This window comes from Tasmannia lanceolata, unplaced genomic scaffold (assembly GCF_043159265.1).
Source record: "Tasmannia lanceolata isolate RefF3 unplaced genomic scaffold, GAP_Taslan_0.1 ptg000015l, whole genome shotgun sequence".
Classification (NCBI taxonomy): domain Eukaryota; kingdom Viridiplantae; phylum Streptophyta; class Magnoliopsida; order Canellales; family Winteraceae; genus Tasmannia; species Tasmannia lanceolata.
The window spans coordinates 34,531,400-34,549,476 of record NW_027518692.1 but is presented as its reverse complement, the minus strand read 5'-3'; the positions used below and the strand labels follow the sequence as shown (position 1 = coordinate 34,549,476).

Here is an 18,077-nt window from a genome sequence, read left to right as displayed (position 1 = left end):
TTTTGGGTGTGTAAGCTGGGGACCAATACGCCATCCCCAACTCAGAACAGATGAAAGGGAGATCCAGAACTCGGGATAGACGAACACTAAACCTAAGAGTTCGAACTATTCAATACTCGTGAGTTACATAATTGGGTAGCTTGATGGGAGTAGGAAATCTGTGAGCTTATCTACGGCAAATGAACGGTTGGGATAACCCTGCCTGTGTTTTGCCCGCTTTTTTTTTATTCACCATCATATATTTTTTATTTCTTTTAAGCAACAAATGGTATATTACATTTTTCTTTCTTTTAAGCAAAAAGATGATTTATTATTTTATTTTTCTTGATAAATTATATGGTGTTTGGTCATGTTTTTCTGAGGGTAAAAATATAGCTTACTAAGTAAGACGGAGAGAATTGAGAGGGCACGAGTTGGAAGATAATGAGAAGTGGAAGAAAAACAAGATGCTAGGCTGCTGTTGGATCAAATATCAAGGGCGGTACTGCCTACACAGGACTTGACGGCCTTATAAAAACTCTAATTAAAGTAATTTTCATTGCCATTTACAAAATTACTTATATTAAAAAAGTATAAGCCCTTTCTATTTATTTTGAAAATATTTTCCAATGCCTTCTTCTATAGTCTGCAAGCCCTTTATTTACTCAGCCGATCACCTTTTAAAATCTACAAGCCTTTCATTGTCCCAGGTTGAACACAGAAATCAAAATGGCATAGTTTCATGTCGACCATCAGTTCTTGAATATATTCAAAATCTCAAAATAATCAAGCTGAACCTCAACACAGTCAAGAGTTACCCATTACGAATGCCATGTTTTACAACATGAGCATGTCTTGTGGGGGTTTTAAGTGTGTTTTTATTCTATAAAGCAAGTTTTCCAACACTTCAAAAAAAATAAAATAATATCAGCAAGCTTTCGATCGAATCAGCAATGTCAGGCATCGAAATAAGAAGGGCCCAATTCAATTAAGCCCATTATTCTGAACACGATAAAAATCTTAAAACAATCAAGCTGAACCCCATCAGATACTATGTTGCACCGGTACGAAAGTCGGAATTTGACACACGGGTATGAGTGTTGGATTCGGCAAACCTCGAAAAGAAAGATTCATGGATCCGCCAAAATATTTTCTCAATTATCAAGTTTTTATTTTTACATAATAATATGGTTGTAATGTGCAATATATTGAAAATTTAAATAAGTAAATATATTGTTTTGTTCCCATGTAAATACTTACTATTAGGATGGATAAAACTCAAAACATGCGGTAATTGTAAAGTTGTTGTAATTTTATTCAGAATAAATAGATAAAAGAGAACAAGTAGTGTGACAGATTCTTGACGTATTGGAATCCGACCCGTGTCAGACATGGGCACTTTTACCCATTCAGAAGAATCCGTGTAAAATAGATAAGAAAGCAATTGAATTTGAATAACATGGATAAATTCTCATTACTAATTTGATATAATTAATTCAGAAATGTCTGATCTCAGCAAGGCACAATTTCTGTTAAGATGGACCAAAATCTGAAGTACCCTATTAAAATCATAAACTAGAATTCAAATCAATAGATTGTAACATGAAAAACAGCAAATTCTAACACAAAATCTATATTTCTTCACTACCCATATATATAGTAGGAACTGGACTGCTCCATACTAATATGAACTGTGTTTTCTTTTTATCTTTGCTCCTAGATAGATAAGATTTTGTAAACTACAGACAACGATGAAAGTTCTCTTTCACTCCAACCTTCTTAATAAGTATGCAACCTGAACTTCCTTAGTCAATGGCATGATCCAGTCTCCATAAAGATCAGCAACTAAGTTGGGTTTGATTTTGCATAATGGATCACCTTCATTTTTATCTTCATTGACATTTATCTCTTGTCCGTATATTTTTGCCTTCATTTCTACTCTCTCCTTGATTGTTGCTTCAACTGTCTCATATGTTAGCAAATGCATCAACCGGGCCCCATCCTACAAACCCCAAAAAGGATAAAGGGAAAGAATAGTGTCATAATCCATAGCAGAACTGTGTTTAACGACAAAGGGAGACCACGAACAAGAATCAGTTGCCATATGGGGAAGAAAGTATACCTGCGCTCTAATGGCAGCCTCGTATACAACAGGGGAGGCTCGAAATTTCGCCTCTGCTACAAATTTACCATAATGGATTCTCTTTGAGAGTGCCTGCAAGCATAACAAAGAAGAAATCCAAGTTAGGAAGACAGTGAATTTTGAAATTTTACCAACTTGATAACTTCACTCATGGAAAAACAGATTATAGATAAAGTAATACGCAGAAGTTCCACCTATACTACAGCTAATTTGGTGCTACATAATTGGTGTAATGGAAAGATTAGTCTGGTGTCTGCCTATATAACTTAGCCATGGGCACATCCGTTGGAGTTGACAAGGAGCATACACGTCAATAAGGTTATATGCTTACATGATCACATAAAATTCCTGAGCATAAATGATACAAAAATGTATTTAGATAAACAAGAATGAATCAGATTATATTAGTGCTATGATATTAAGATTTTCCCCAATAGTTGCCATCTTTGTGTCCAGAAATGTCCAACATGGCAACTTTCTAAAAATGGAGAACCCCCGTTATTTAGTGGTCACCTATATGCTTACAGGAAATAAATTTCCAGATAACGGGAACTTGGAAAATAAATAAAAGTCAGGGTGGGGGGGGGGGGGGGGGGGTTGTTCTAAACAAGAGCACGCATTAGATCCTCACCCGCTTGGCATACTCTACACATTATATGATGGTATTCACAAGAGTGGTGGGATCATCAGGGAGACATGGCACCTAAGTTTCACAAGATAACGGAACATCAGACAGCAATTGACAGACACTGAAAGATGGACTCACAGATTTAGCAGTTCACCAATTTTGAAAAGAATAATATTTTCTAGGGAAAACTACTAGAAACCCCCTAGATTAAAACATATATACCAGAATCCCCTCAAAATTTTCATGATTACCAATGATACAATTTTGTGCCTAAAATAGTTTTCTATTTTTTCTTTTACCCATTATACCATTCATTATATTACCCTTAGAAATCCCTTAAATCCCTCCATCACTAAAAGCAACACTAAATCCTTTGAAAATCTCTCTCTCTCTCTCTCTCTCTCTCTCTCTCTCTCTCTCTCTCTCTCTCTCTCTCTCTCTCTCACACACACACACACACACACACACACAGGCAAGATGGTGTAAGCTCGAACAAACCATTATTATTCAAAAAGTACTGTACGGACCACACCGTACGAGCACCCAAACCATCCATTTGATGGGCACACCATAGTATAATCCAACCGGCCATTTGATGGGCACACCGTTGTATGATCCAAACCATCCATTTGATGAGCCACCCACAACGTAAATAGGTTGTGGCCCAAAAATCACTTCCATAGAATGATCCCAACCGTCAAATCTATAGCAGTTTCCATAATATGCAGTTCCTCAATAGATCACAAGGTTGGGATTATCTTATGGAAATGATTTTTGGGCCACATCCTATTTACATTGTGGCCCATCAAATGGATGGTTGGATCATACAACGGTGTGCCCATCAAATGGATGGTTGGATCATACTACGGTGTGCCCATCAAATGAATGGTTGGATCATACAACGTTGTGCACATCAAATGGACGGTTCGCATCATCCCACAGTGGCACGTATAATACTTTTTGAAAAATAATGGACTGTACCGGTTTACACCATATAAAATCTTACAAGAGAGATGTTGCCTTCGTAAGAGAGATTTTTTTAGGCTGTGAAGTGAGAGATTTTAGGGATTTCTAAGTTATGTTCTGAGGGTAAAATGGATAAAATAAAAAAAAATTAAAAGCCATTGAGGTGCTATTGGTAATTAAGAAAAATTTGAGGGGATTCTTGTAAATACGTTTTTATCTAGGGGGTTTTCAGTAGTTTTACAATAATAAGGCCATAGGGGTTCTAAACAAGAGCACGCATTAGATCCTCATCCGCTTGGCAATTCATTCGGTTAAACCCGAACCGAATTTGCCAAAAATACCCGAACCGAATTATTTCGGTTAGTGGGAGAAGGGCACCGAAACCAAACCGAAATATATTGTAACTGAAACCGGAAAAAAATGGTTTTTCGGTTAGTTCGGTTACCGAAATACATTGAAAGAAAACAACAGATAAAAAGAATAAACATGGGAAGAAGAAGATATAATTACCCTCTCTGATTTTCTTCTTACAACTCCAAAAAAACCCCTTCTCTCTATTTCTCCTTGAAACCCTAATAGAACCTCTCAAAAAAAACTTTCTCTTTCAGTATATCTCAACCAAACCCTCTTTGGCTCTTTCTCTTTCTCAGCCAATGTGCCAAAGCCAAACCCTCATTGAAACCGAATGGATGGGTCTTTGATTGGTGGTGTGAGGTTGAAAGAAATCAAGATTGAGGGTTGAAAGAATGAGATTTGGCGCGGTTGGGATCACAGAGATTGGGGTCACATAAGAAAAATAGGGTTCGGAACTTCGGAAGAGGGTTTTGGCAGCACGGTGTCGTAGTCTCGTATAAGGTATGTAGTAGATCGTCGCCTCCCGGAGTTGGGTAGATCATCGCCTCGTCGGAGTTGGAGGCTAGAGTGACGGCCGGAGTTGAAACTTGAAACCCTAGTTTAGTGTCGAAGTGAAGAAAGAAAGTGTATTGGTCTGATGGTCTCAACTCTCGATTCTCGAATGAACAGAGCCTAACCTAAGTTAAAAGAATATATATTATATATATTCACCCGTTTTTTTACTCGGGACACCCTCTTTTAGTCTTTTACTTTAGTGGTGGACTGGTGGGGGTTGTCCTAAGTAAAAAAATAGGTGTGCATAAGTGTGCATAACTCATTTTTCTTTCAATTTTTTTCCCAACCCAACAATTCGGTTCTTCGGATAAACCGAAATTCTGACAACAGTTACCGATCCCGAAACGGATAACCGAAATTAAATGATTTTCTTAACCGAACCCGAACCGAAATACGTAGAAACCGAACCGAATAGTGCACAACCCTAAACTTGGCATACTCTATACATTATATGATGGTATTCACAAGAGTGGTAGGATCATCAGGTAGACATGGCACCTAAGTTTCACAAGATAACGGTATATCAGACAACATTTGACAGACACTGAAAGATGGACTCACAGATTTAGCAGTTCACCAATTTTGCAAAGAATAATATTTTCTATACAATAATAAGGCCATAGGGGTTATATGGGTTAATGTTATACTTTCAGGTTTAAAGCTTTCGATATGAAGCCTATATTTCAAAACCACAGCAACTAAGGGTGCATTCTTTAACGTTTTTTAGGAAGGATTCTTCGTATTTTTCCCTCCCCAGAAACCATGCTGTGCTAGAATGTCGTTCTTCAACCACTTTTACATTCTATCCAATAGATTCATTCTCCTTTTTTAGGCTAATTTTTCGTAGCGGATATTCCTCGCTCCACGGGATAAGGATCATTTTTTTGGGGCTCTCATCTCTCAACTCTTTCGTGGGATGAAAAAGCAATTAGAGGAAAAGAGATAACGTATAAGAAAGGGGAAGAAAAATCAAAAGCCTTCTCTCTGCTCGGATCTCATTGAATCAGATTCCTTCTTTTCTCTAGAGCTATGAAACTAGCGATGAGCAAGGTGGAGACGATGGAAGGAGTTGAAGAAATTGAGAAGACGAGGAGGAGGAGGAGGAAAAGATTAGTGGGTTTTGGAGTATGGACAAAGATCTGCTCTTGGAGCTGCTGGCCATGGTGTTTTGCATTAGCAAACAGTGGTACAAAACAGCACATGATGAGAGGCTATGGGATATTGTGTGTACTCACCACTGGCAAACATTGGTTGCTAGAATCGGTCCTTCTCGCCTTTGGAGGGTTTCGTCAGCTTCACACCTTCTGCCTTTGGCCTCTTCTAAAACCCTCTTCTTCTTCTTGTCCGTGGATTTAGAAAGGGGAATGGGTTTGGAGATGCTGCCACCGGCTGCCACCGGCGATGAAGTATTTTGTCGATGCATTGAGCAATTATTCGATTCCATAAAAGCAGACAAATCCAAAGGTCTTCTTCTAATAAATATATGAGGGCTAGCAGGCCAAACCCATCCCGATCCATCCAACTATGTTCTTGCATTTTTTTTAAAATTTCCATTTGCAGAGCTCTCTCTCTCTCTCTCTCTCTCTCTCTCTCTCTCTCTCTCTCTCTGTATTTTTTCTAATTGGTTTGGCTAAGGCTGTACTTGTTTTGGATTTTGGTAACTGATTTTGAATCCAAAACCAATTATTGAACTCAAAATTAAACATAGGTTTTGAACTCAATCGGATCTCAAATTCTAAAACAAACGAGATTGTTGATGATCTCTCCCTCCCATTAGCTCAAGTTCTCCCTCCCCTCCTCCTATGTTTCTCCCTCCCCTCCTCCACTCTTAATAAATTATATTGAATCAATTGTTTTCAATTACAGGAGAACGTGATTCTGTTTCAAAAAATATAAAACATTATTCTTAGAAATGAGTTAAGAAATGTGATTCTGATTCTGGAAGCACTCCATAGAATAAGAATTGATTTTGACGTCCAGAATGAGAATCAAGAGAACGTTTAAAGAATGCACCCTAAAATTTTGTTATAAACCCAGTTAAGAAGTATAAAGAAAAATAGACTGAAGCCATGAGGACAAAGACACGAAATGTGTAAACAAGGTTATTTCACCATTTTGAACAATCTACAAGACATGAATATTACTCAATGTTCAAAAACATGGAACTCAACTACGAAACTAGATGAAAAACTTGGAAATTTTATAAAGAATAAAATCGGAGTTTGGACTCCAATGAGAATCACTATTGAGAGATAACTAGGCTGAGATTTGAGCCCATGGATTAGTTTATGACCATTTGATTTTACTAAAATATAGTTTATGCATCTAGTAGTCACTTCTCTCATCTTGGCTACTAAGTTTATTACCGATATTTTTTTAATGCTTATACAATTATATCATGGTTCTATTTTTTTCAATTAAATGTCTTCCAGTAGCTCAAAGATTTTGGGCATGACCAACAAGCATTATCTTTGCTGATATTTTCGAGCATGTGAGCATTATGACTAATAGGGAACTTTCCTGAATTAATTTAGGTGATCAAAGAGGCAAAAGAGATTGGCCAACGGATTAGCAATAGGGGTGAATTTACACACTTTGCAAACTTGGACACCAACGGAAATGGGAACTTTCAAGAAAAGCACTCTACTCTAATTGTTTGAGAGTTGAACCATGGGTTATTAAGCAAAAATTTACAAGATAATATGCCTATGAGACATTGGACAATCCTCCTCGGATATTATTGTTAATGGAATCGCAAGTTTAAGAGAATTTTCTAGTCAATTTTCTTCTATATGGCCATTAAACTACGCAATATATAGCGGTCACCCAATAAAAGGCTGAAACACATACCTGGAGGCAGATTGTGTCACAAACGGCTGCTGACCCGCAATTACCATCATCTCCGCCTTTAACTAATCTTGGAAGAAGATCAACAAAATACATATTCCAGATCTTCTTATTTATATTGATAGAATCAGCAATGGGATGCAAAACCTAGGTTGAGACCAGAAATAAATGATCAAGTTAGGCTCAGTTATTCAAAGTAATAATTCCGCAGGACTGTCAACAACAATTAGATCATACATCAAAAAGCAAAATTCATCAAACCCAATTAAATCCAAGTGAAATTTAATAAAAAGAAAGAAAAAAGAAAAAAAAAAAGAAGTTGCACCCCAACAATCCTAGTCAATAGTATGCATCTTATGATTCAATCAGTAGCATTGCAGCAAAGATAACCAACACCCTTTTTTTTTGCAAGGTCACTTTTGTTAATAAGGCAGGCTTATATACATAGGCTGGGACAAGACGTCCCCCTCATAATACATATAAAACCACAAATTCGCAGAAGCAAGGAGCCCCACACAACAGATGCTCCTTAGCCCTTAGGATTATAGCGAATATACACTGAAACAACAAAATTTCCATTGTTGCTCGTTTGCACAAGATACCACCAGGAAGGAACAGCTCGAAACAGGGATGCACCCAGCAACAAGTTAGTGTGCAGTAAGATTCAGTAATATCCGAATTATTGAATATTTGCAGAGGCAATTTGTACAATTGTTGTGCCTTCCTGGTCTGCCCCATCTTCTGCTAATTTGCCAGCCTCTTCATTCACTGACTGCCTCATGTGTTGGATCTTGGGGTTATCACAGCCACTAGATCTCGAAATTCCGCAATAACATCTGCTAGAGCCCATGGTCCCCCGTCTTTACCGCATGCCCAAGAAATTACATTTGAAGAGTCTCCCTCTATGATAAGGGCAGATTTATTGGCCACAAACCATTTCAGTCCCCATAACAACACCCCAGCTTCTGCTTCATTTGACTCACAAATGCAGGCCGATCCGAAAAGGGACAGTTCTTCTTGGCCGTTAGAATCTCGAAATACACCTCCAATACCCACCGGACCCGGATTACCCTTAGAACTTCCATCAAAATTTAGCTTGACCCAGCCGGGGTGCGGGGGGCTTCATTTGGGTTTTACTTTTTTTTTCCACTTATTTTCAAAGATGATCACCTTCCAGTTCCTAAGGATGTCCCCAACACTATAGGGAGTTAGGGACAAGGTTCTGATGGATGTCCCCAACACTATAGGGACAAGGTTCCAATCTGGCTTTACTCCATGCTATAATATCGGATTTGATGTCAATGAGAGTCCTCCCCACTGTCTCGAACTATCTTGGAAGATTCAATTATTTCTCTCCTTCCAAATGTGCCATATTATTGCATATGGCACAAGAGTCCAGAAGGATTGACCCACTTCCCCGAAAGGACTGCCACTCCATTACAAGATAATGGTTTTGATAGATCTTTGCAACGACCATGAGAGTCCAAAGCTTTTGATGGTGTTCATCCACAACCTGTAGAAGTGCCGGCATTGCACGAGTAGGTGGTCCAAAGATTCCTCAATCTCCTTGCATAACACGCACCAAGAGGCTAGATGAACTTTCCATTTTTTAGGCGATCACAAGTATTAATTCTCCTTCTAAGTCCAAGAAAATCCCACCACCCTAGGAGGAGCCAGTGACTTCCACACCCTTGCGCAATGGGATGCTTCACTACTCAAGGAGCCCAACCTGAAAAAGAAAGAACGAACCGAAAAAGATACATTTGGGTCTGGAGTCCAAATTCTGTGATTCGGAGCATTAGGTGAACAGTAACAAGCATAAAGATGAGATAAAAGAGTTGAAAGGCTGGTTATCTTACACTATTCTAGATGTCGTCTAAGGTTAAGGGTCCATACCACTCCCCATCTACCCTCCCTCTCCATTTAATCACTACCCTACACTCTTTTAGATCTCGTTTAGATAACCAACATCCTTAGTACAATTTATTTTATGAATAGCAGAAGTGTTATTGAGAGAAAAAGCTAAAGAGGGGCAAAGCTTCCCAAATGGTGAAACCTAGCCCTACGAGCCTTCTATAAAAGAGAGTGATATCTCATGGGCACTTTTCAATATTAAGGAATATAACATCTAGGTCTCTACTCGTGTCGTGAATCTTGTCATGGGCCCAAGCTATGCAATGGTATGCTCGAACAATATATCTTATTCATCTTTATATCAAGGTTTAAAAACAAGACTAATCAGTCTCTAGCAAAGATGATACAGACAAGACACAAGTTGACCGAGTTTTTGTCATGTTTCGTTTTTAATACCAAAATTTTATTGCAGAGATAGAAAATGGAGACATAACAACCAAAGATGGAGAAGTGATACAAGCAAAGAAAGAAACCAAAATACAGTCACCCTTCAAGGCGGAAGATGATAAAAAAAAAACTCTAAAGAGACTGTAGAGAGCTATCCCGAGAGCGGGCATTCGCCTCGCCATTAGCTAAACAGAGAGCCTGAAGTCGGTAGCACGACCATTCACCTTATCCAAGGCCTCAAAAGCATCCACAAATCTCCAAAGAAAACCTCTCCATTCACCCACCAAGTAACATTGAGTGAGTTTCCGTCCACCGCAAGGGAATCAAGGAGAGGAGGATCAACGAATCGAATATCCTGCAAAAGGGTGCGAACTTCTACCTCAATAGAATCCGACACATCAGTAGGATTGAAGTCAGCCCAGCAAACTAGACAATTAGCGTCACAGAGAAGGCCCCCGATGCTAGAATGACCTGGGTTCCCTAACGCAACAAAAGTAAAAAAGAACATATCTGAACAGATATGATCTAAGAGATAAAGGGGAGGAAACACAAATGAAGAGAGGAAGAGAGAGAGATCGAAAAATACCAAGAAGGGTGTTTGCTGGCTGTACAGCCATTTAGAGGAGAGAACCTCCTCTTCGTTTCCTCTCCGTTTCTTTAATCTCCAATAATGAATGTCTCTTACAGCCATAACCCGTTTTTATGTTTAACCTAAAAGCAATCACAGCTATTGAAATAATCTAATCTCTGCCCTAAAAAGTCCTTTGAAGTGAATAACACAAAAAACTACCAAATAAAAACTTAGGTTGATGGTCCTCATCACTTCAGTTATTAAGAGACTGAATTACGTGATCTAAACTATGACTTAAGTAGATGGTCTTCACCATTTTAAGTCACTAGAACCACAAAAAGAAAAAGAAAATGGCGGCTGGTACTATTTCCCCAAGGTTATCATGGTGTTCACTCAAAAAACTCCCCCCGAGATGAAGGCTTAAATGAGAAAATCTGCAAATACATCTGATATGTGTTAGGATCTAACTGCTTAAACTCATCTTCCAAAATCCATGTTTTCACTTGGTGGTTGTCCAGGCCACTTGGTAAGGAATCAATGATATTGATTACCTTGATAGGAATAGGCTTCTTTCATGCCCAAAATTTCCTCAATTACCTCCCTTGGATTTTTAGGCAATTGCTTCACCAAATCACTAGTTGTAGGTTGATCATCAGTTTCATCAAACCCATGATAATCGCACAAATCAGCTACATTGAATATAGGATTGATCTGGAGATCATCAGGTTACTCTACCTTATAAGCATTACAACCGATTTTTCAAAAGCATGTACAGACCAATCTTTCTAGCCTTCAACTTGTGAAAACTTCCCTAATGAAATTGTTCCTTTACTTCATCAAAAATTGATCACCTTAGCTGAATTCTTTGAAGCCGTGATGCTGATTTTGGAAGTGTTTAAAATTATACATGCACTTCTTCATGAGTGTGTTTAAAATTTTGAAAGGCTTCGACATCTTCACTCACTATTGTATATAAGGTAATGGGACAAGATCAAACACGTGCTGTAGGTTTTGCCAATCAACAGCTTTGAACAGGGTTTTCTTGATAGAACAATCAACCAAGGCATAATAGGCCAAACTCAGCTTGATGCAGAATCAAATCCCATGTTCTCGCATAATCCCCACGAATACTTCAATTGAGTACCCAATTTATTCCATAAAGTACTCCAAAACGATCCCATGAACGTTACCCGTCTGAAACTACAATGGAAGGAACACCATGAAGGCAGACTACTTATTGAAATATAGCTCGGCTATGTGTAACGCATCAATTATCCTTGAGCATGGAATAAAGTGAGCCCTCTTTGAGAAATGATCAACTACTACAAATATTGACTCATGCCATCGAGCAATTCTTGGAGGTCCCAAAACATCCATGAATCCATGTTAAGATGAACCCATGGTGAAATGGGTGAAAGTACAAACCAAAATGACATATCTGACACATCTTTACTAAACTTTCAACGCCCTGTTGCATCTTTGGCCAAAAGTAACAATCAGCCACCATAGCCAAGGTCATATCTCTTCCAAAATGACCCCCGAGTCCACCCAAGTGCAGTTCTCTAATGATATGATCACAGAGGGGCCCCTCTCTAACGAATAACCATCATGAACATAAAAACAAGTTTTTGACGCAGGAGCTGCACATTCCAGCTCCCGTGGTTTAAAATTTCGGCCGGAATACCAAAATTCCAAATTTTCAGATTTCGTCTGGGACCGACAACAAAAGTACATAAATCCGAAATTTCGCCGAAATTTACAAGATTTCCACCAAAATTGGCGAAATTTCCACCGAAATCTTGTAAAATACTGAAATTGTTTTTCCGAATTTTACATGATTTCGGTCAAAACCGAAATTTTCGGTTTCGGTTGTGGCTGAAACCAACACCGTAACCGACATTTAAATCCTTGCCAGCTCCTTCAACACAAGGTTGAAAAAAACAGATCACTTCCATACTGATTTTTCATCTCTCTAAAGCCCACAACATGTGCATGCAAGGTATTCAATAATAAAGAGTGACTACTAAGTGCATCAACCATTCTGTTTGATTTTCCCCCAACTTCTGTTTCAATGAGAATGCAAAATCTTGAGGATAAGAGCTCCGGTTAACATAGAGTCATCACTAAACAAGCCTACATATAAAACAGACCCTCTCAGTTTGATTAATCTTCTCAAGGAGCCAAAGGAAGCATAAGAAAACAATATAGTTACTTTCAGCGGCTAAAATATCAAACAATCAAATCCACTTCCAATATTCTGCGTTGATGAACCAACAAATGGTAGTAAATTTGCTTGTGAACATAAAAGTTACAGAGTATTTTCTGCAAATGTTGGAGAACTTGTAGCACAAGACAACAAAATATGATCAATCAAAGTTTCAGTTCTCAGATGATGAGAAAAAGAGTATTCAACAATATGACAAACTGCAGTTAATTATATATACCAGCGGGTATTGCAAAGGTGGCAGCAAAGGCTCGGGTAAATCTGCTGGAAAGAAAGGATGCTCATCCGGGCTCTTATATCTGCCAAACTGACTTGTGATAAAATAAAATAAAAAGCGTGTTGTTAATTGGGAAAGAAACATAACAAATTTTCCAAAAGTACTAGTTTCCCTTTTTTTCTTTGATGGAAGTTTAATTTACCTGTGCATGAAGCTTTTCAGTTTCCCTGAGCATAAACTCGGCCAAAGAGCAAGGGGAACCATTCATGGAGAATGCATTATGATCATAAGTATTGCCATTGTAACAATATTGTGCCCTTTCCAAGAGGCTAAATATAATACTATCTTCTTGTCGGATTAAAGAGTGACGTATACTGTCCAGAGTCAAGCTTTCACTCTCATCCACCCTTATTTTCTTCTCCGATCTATGTATTAAAAGGATATTCAGTAAAAAAAAAAAAAAAAAAAAACTCATATCAGCATCTGCTCTACCAAGTCTTCAAAAGTTAAAGGTGTTGCCTACATTTTCTAGGTAGAGACAGCAGCCTAATAACACATCAGATCACTTTAACAATATGTGCATGTGTGTGTAGACATATGCATGTATTAAGCATGAGTATGTACACATTTGTATGTTGGTATACATGTGAATGGATTAATGTATGTATATTGCATCGCTATGCCACTTCCATGCATGCATGTGCGGATATATGTGTGGTGAGGACGCCTGTTACTGTGGGTAAGTAATAAGTACTTTTCACCCCAAGGTTCGCCAGGACTTGATGGTGTGATTTAAATCTAGGAATTTAATAGGGCTTTTTTCAAATAAGTCATTTTGCTCTAAAACCATAATGACCCCACTTTCTTTGCTACTATCTAGGGTGCATAGTTCTCTGATGCTGATGAAAATCATGCAGTTGGGAATGAGACAAGGGATCTATTGGTTAATGTAAAATTGCAATAATGGTTAATTGTGCTTTCTGCAACAAAATTGCATAAATATCCTTTTTTAACATGTTTTTATCTTACCATGAAAATATCCTTCATATTTTCATGGAGACATTGAACTTCTGCTTGGGTTTATTTGATGGTTTTTTGATATATTATTTATTAACCTCTACACACTATGGAACAGCGAACGGACAAGTTATGTCGTGCAGCTATTCACATGTTTTGTGAGGCACTTGGCATGAGAGGAAAGCCACGATTTTCACCAGGATTTCTGTGGAGCCTAGAAACATCATTAGTGGCATCATCATTTAAGTATCAAAATGTAGTCATATTTCGCCTTAGTGAGGTCTCACTAGGTATCCATCTAAGAACTTGATGGTCATCTAGGGCCACTAATATGTCATAAAACCAAGAGGTATTTGAACGGAACCCCTCGAGATAGTTTGAAACTAAGTTTTAATGGCAATATTGAAAGCAACAACGGATGAGAAGAATCCAGGGGCGTTTTCTCTATAAGAGTGAGATTGTCTTCTTTTCAAAGAAAAAGAATGAAAATGCCGTTGTCTATGTCAACCAGCTGGCACCCTAAAATGACCAAAGAGGGGGCTTTGGTCATTTGGTTTGATATCAAGTTTCTTGAGGAGATAGCCCAAAGGACTTGTTGGTTCAAGGAAATTATGGAACAAGGTAAAACGACTAAAAAGTGAATCTCAAGCCTTAACCTGTTTTCTCCGAAATTCAAAGAGATTGAGAAGATCCTCTCTTCACTTTGTGGGTCATGCACATGTACCTCACATAGTTTGGAAAGTAGAACACAGACAAGCATGCAAATGAAAATATATTCCTAATTTCAAATTTGCAGTTTTTTAATGGCGAAATTTGCAGTTAGTGAGGGCCTAGAAGAATCTTTTTCCATAAACCTCTTTAGAGTACTTTTCTTTCCCTGATCACTTGATAAAAAATACAATATATATATATATATATATATATATATATATATATATATATATATATACAATATATATATATATATATGGGATTTCCTAGGGATCATCGCAGAAGGCATTTCTCAAATGGGCTGTTGCATGTGCGAGCAGCCAAGCAGGCTGAAATTTTGTCTTATTCATTTAACTCATCTGAGGTGGCTGCTCGCACATGCAACAGCCCATCCGTGAAATTCCTTCTGCAATGCTCCCTAGCAAATCCCTATATGTATGGATGAGTGTGTGTATTCACCATACTCATATGTCTTACGTGTGAGTGCACCCATTCAAGCTCATATCGTGAATTTCATGCTTTGTGTGTATATGATACATGTACACGGGCTGTATATGTCTGTGTGCGAGTTCAAATTGATGAATAATTATGTGTTTTCTTGAATATATACATTTATGTTTACGTATGAGCACTCTATTTCCAAAAAAAAAAAAAATTGAATACATAGGCACTAATGGTGTGGAAAATGCATTTGTTGGCAATAGTGTGCACTTGTGTGTAATACAAGTCATAAGCATTAGGCGTATCGCTTTAAATTTCCATGAAAAACGACACAAAACGGCCGAAATGTTTCTGTTTCCATCCCCACCAAAACAAGTACCAAAACTGAAATACATAGCAAAACCAAAATCATAAGTGTGTTACTAGTATACTATACCAATATGTTACGTAATTATATTTATATGAATTGCATATGAAATATTGCGTGTATTAAGTAAATTACAATGTGGAATGTACTGAATTATCAGACATTGGCACTTGTCATTACGTATTCGATTTAAATCATTATGGGTATTTTTTTTCTTATGTAATTGTTTTTTACAGTGTATTTGTGCTTATTCTAGCACTTCATGAAGTTTTATCTTAAATGTCCATCAGCATATGTTTCCGAACATTTTCAAAATTTACAAGATTTCCACTGAAATTCCCATCCAAAGAGGACAATTTTTCATTACCATCACTACCGAAACGGATACCTTAAATCTTGATTAGGTGCACGCATGCATGAATGCACATACTTTATTATTTAACCAGTCATGCAATGTTGTAGTAGCAATATTTTTAGGCTGTGATGGACCAATTCTACTCTAGGTTCGATTCTTACAGACCAGTGTTTAAAAACACGGATGCAGAGCGCAACACGGACAAAGAAAATCCTAGTCGACTCGGCACAACACGGTCAAGTACTTGGTTGACGCGGCTGAGTACTCGGGGGAGTGAAAGGAGTTTTTATGACTCTGTAGGTTAAAAAGCGGAATGCAGACGCGATAAAACGTGGAATGCGGCCAAGGTAAAAGGGAGTTGACTCGGAGGAGTCCACGATGACGCGAGGGAGTTTTAAAACTATGTTACAGACTAAAACAAACCAACTTCTCAGTATTACAAGTATCTACTTATTGATGCATTAGTGTATGTATATATGTGGCCACAGTAAGGTGCAGACGTGTGCATTATAAACACAACCTATATTCATATGCTTGCAAGCATTACTTTCTTGCCATATATAAAAAAAAACAAAGTTCCCTCACTTGGGTGAGTCATGAATTCTTTTTGCAGAAGAAGAAGAGCCTTTTATAAAATTAGTCAATGATCAATACTAGAGCCTCCATGTCTCTCAAAATTCAAATTTACTCATCCTCCATGCTTCTCAGAATCTCAATATATTATGGACAGATTGTGAACAAAACTTGTGAAAAATATTTATCTTTGGTTCAAAGTACACCACTAGATAGAAACAACCCATTTAAAACTTTTCCCCTTTATTTATGGGAAATATTTCACCCCCTTAGCATTTCCACCCATAATGTTGTCTTTTCAAATGAATTTATTTTCAGAAAAAGCGCCCAACGAAAAGAGGTAGAATACAAACCATTCAAAAAAAGAAAAGAAGAAAAGATGTAGAATACAAATATTTTTAGGAAAACACGAACAAAAGAGGGTGACCATTGCGTGAGAAACAAGAATTAAAACAAAGAAATTCAAAGGAAAATGAATTTCCAATCGCCCCGGAACTTTCATGACCTTAATCATTCATTCTACCTCCCACAAAGATACCCATCGAACATTTCCACTATCAACGATTAGCCCCAAAACCTATTTCCTCAATCCATTACAATACCATCTTTGAATAACAAACCAAATCAGCCCAAGAGAAACAAAAGAACACAACATCTCATTTATTAACAGAAAAAAAGAAGAGGAAATTGAAAAGCTAAGGCTTGGGAGACCAAAAAAGCTTTGATGATCAATGAAACCTAACAACAAAAAAGTAACCATTTGAATGATCAGATACAGAATCTCAAAAAGCCCTTTAGGAAGGGAATCATGAATCAAAATCTCAAATACCCATCCAGAATTTCACTACAAAATGTCAAAACCAACCCAAAATAAGAGGGGCATGGAGGATGGCTGGATGGGAAAAGAAAATCCAATCTTTCATCAAAATCTTAAATACCCATCTAGAATTTCACTACAAAAGGTCAAAAAATCCCAATCTTTTCATCATAATCTTAAATACCCATCTAGAAGTTCACTACAAGAGGTCAAAAAAATCCAATCTTTTTATCAAAATCTTAAATACCTATGTCGAATTTCACTACAAAAGGTCAAAGAAAATCCAATCTTTTCATCAAAATCTTAAATACCCATCTAGAATTTCACTACAGAGGTAAAAAAAAATCCAATCTTTCATCAAAATCTTAAATACCCATCTAGAATTTCGCTACAAAAGGTTAAAAAAAATCCAATCTTTCATACCTGACAGGAGAGGGAGCAGGACTTCCAACGGATTGAAGGTTTTTTCCTGCTGAAGCTTTGAGTATGAATCTGAAGGAATGTTTTTTCTGGGTTTGGATGGCAACAGGGCGCGTAGAGGTTTTGAAGAGATGGGTTGCGTAAATAGGAGGAGATGCTTTTAATTGCTTTACCTCCATTGATGGCAGAGGAAAAGGACTTCAGAATTGACCCAGAAATAAATGCAGATGTGCAACAGAGAGAGCAAAACGAAAAATGAAAGTAATGTAAGAACAGGAGAGGGAAAAAAAGTGACGAATGGCAAACAAAGGGTAGGTGGAAATGAGAGAGTACGTAGACTCTCTCTCTCTCTCTCTCTCTCGAATGAGATGATTGGTCGTCTCTTTCTCTACATGCCAGCTGGGCCTTGATTACTGGTACTTAAGCTAATCCAGCCCAAGATTTTTTATTTTTTATTTTTAGGGTTTTTTTGGGGAAAATTACATTTACATCCCCTCTAGTTTCTGACCCATCGACTTCTACTCCTATAGTTTAAAACGTGACAACCACACCCATGTGGTTTCAATTTGTGTAAGGTAGACCCCCTCAGTT

At 37.7% G+C, this 18,077-nt stretch overlaps 1 protein-coding gene across 1 annotated transcript; it reads right to left on the bottom strand.

Annotated features, from left to right (window-relative positions):
* Window positions 1–1,423: 1,423 nt before the first annotated feature.
* LOC143846803 (chorismate mutase 1, chloroplastic-like) lies at window positions 1,424–17,807 on the bottom strand. Its single transcript, XM_077355368.1, has 6 exons — window positions 17,490–17,807; window positions 12,988–13,210; window positions 12,789–12,875; window positions 7,476–7,619; window positions 2,102–2,194; window positions 1,424–1,981 (listed from the first exon to the last, which is right to left on the bottom strand). Exons 1-6 carry the CDS (start codon window positions 17,663–17,665, stop codon window positions 1,745–1,747), a joined length of 960 nt encoding a protein of 319 aa, XP_077211483.1. The 5' UTR covers window positions 17,666–17,807; the 3' UTR covers window positions 1,424–1,744.
* Between the last annotated feature and the right edge of the window lie 270 nt (window positions 17,808–18,077).

Excerpts from the sequence above, each read along its gene's own strand:
- LOC143846803 (XM_077355368.1), bottom strand. The coding sequence starts at position 17,665 with ATGGAGGTAAAGCAATTAAAAGCATCTCCTCCTATTTACGCAACCCAT. Across the intron at positions 13,211-17,489 it reads CCTGCTCCCTCTCCTGTCAG|ATCGGAGAAGAAAATAAGGG; the intron begins GTATGAAAGATT and ends TTTAATACATAG. Across the intron at positions 2,195-7,475 it reads GTGACACAATCTGCCTCCAG|GCACTCTCAAAGAGAATCCA; the intron begins GTATGTGTTTCA and ends TTATGCTTGCAG.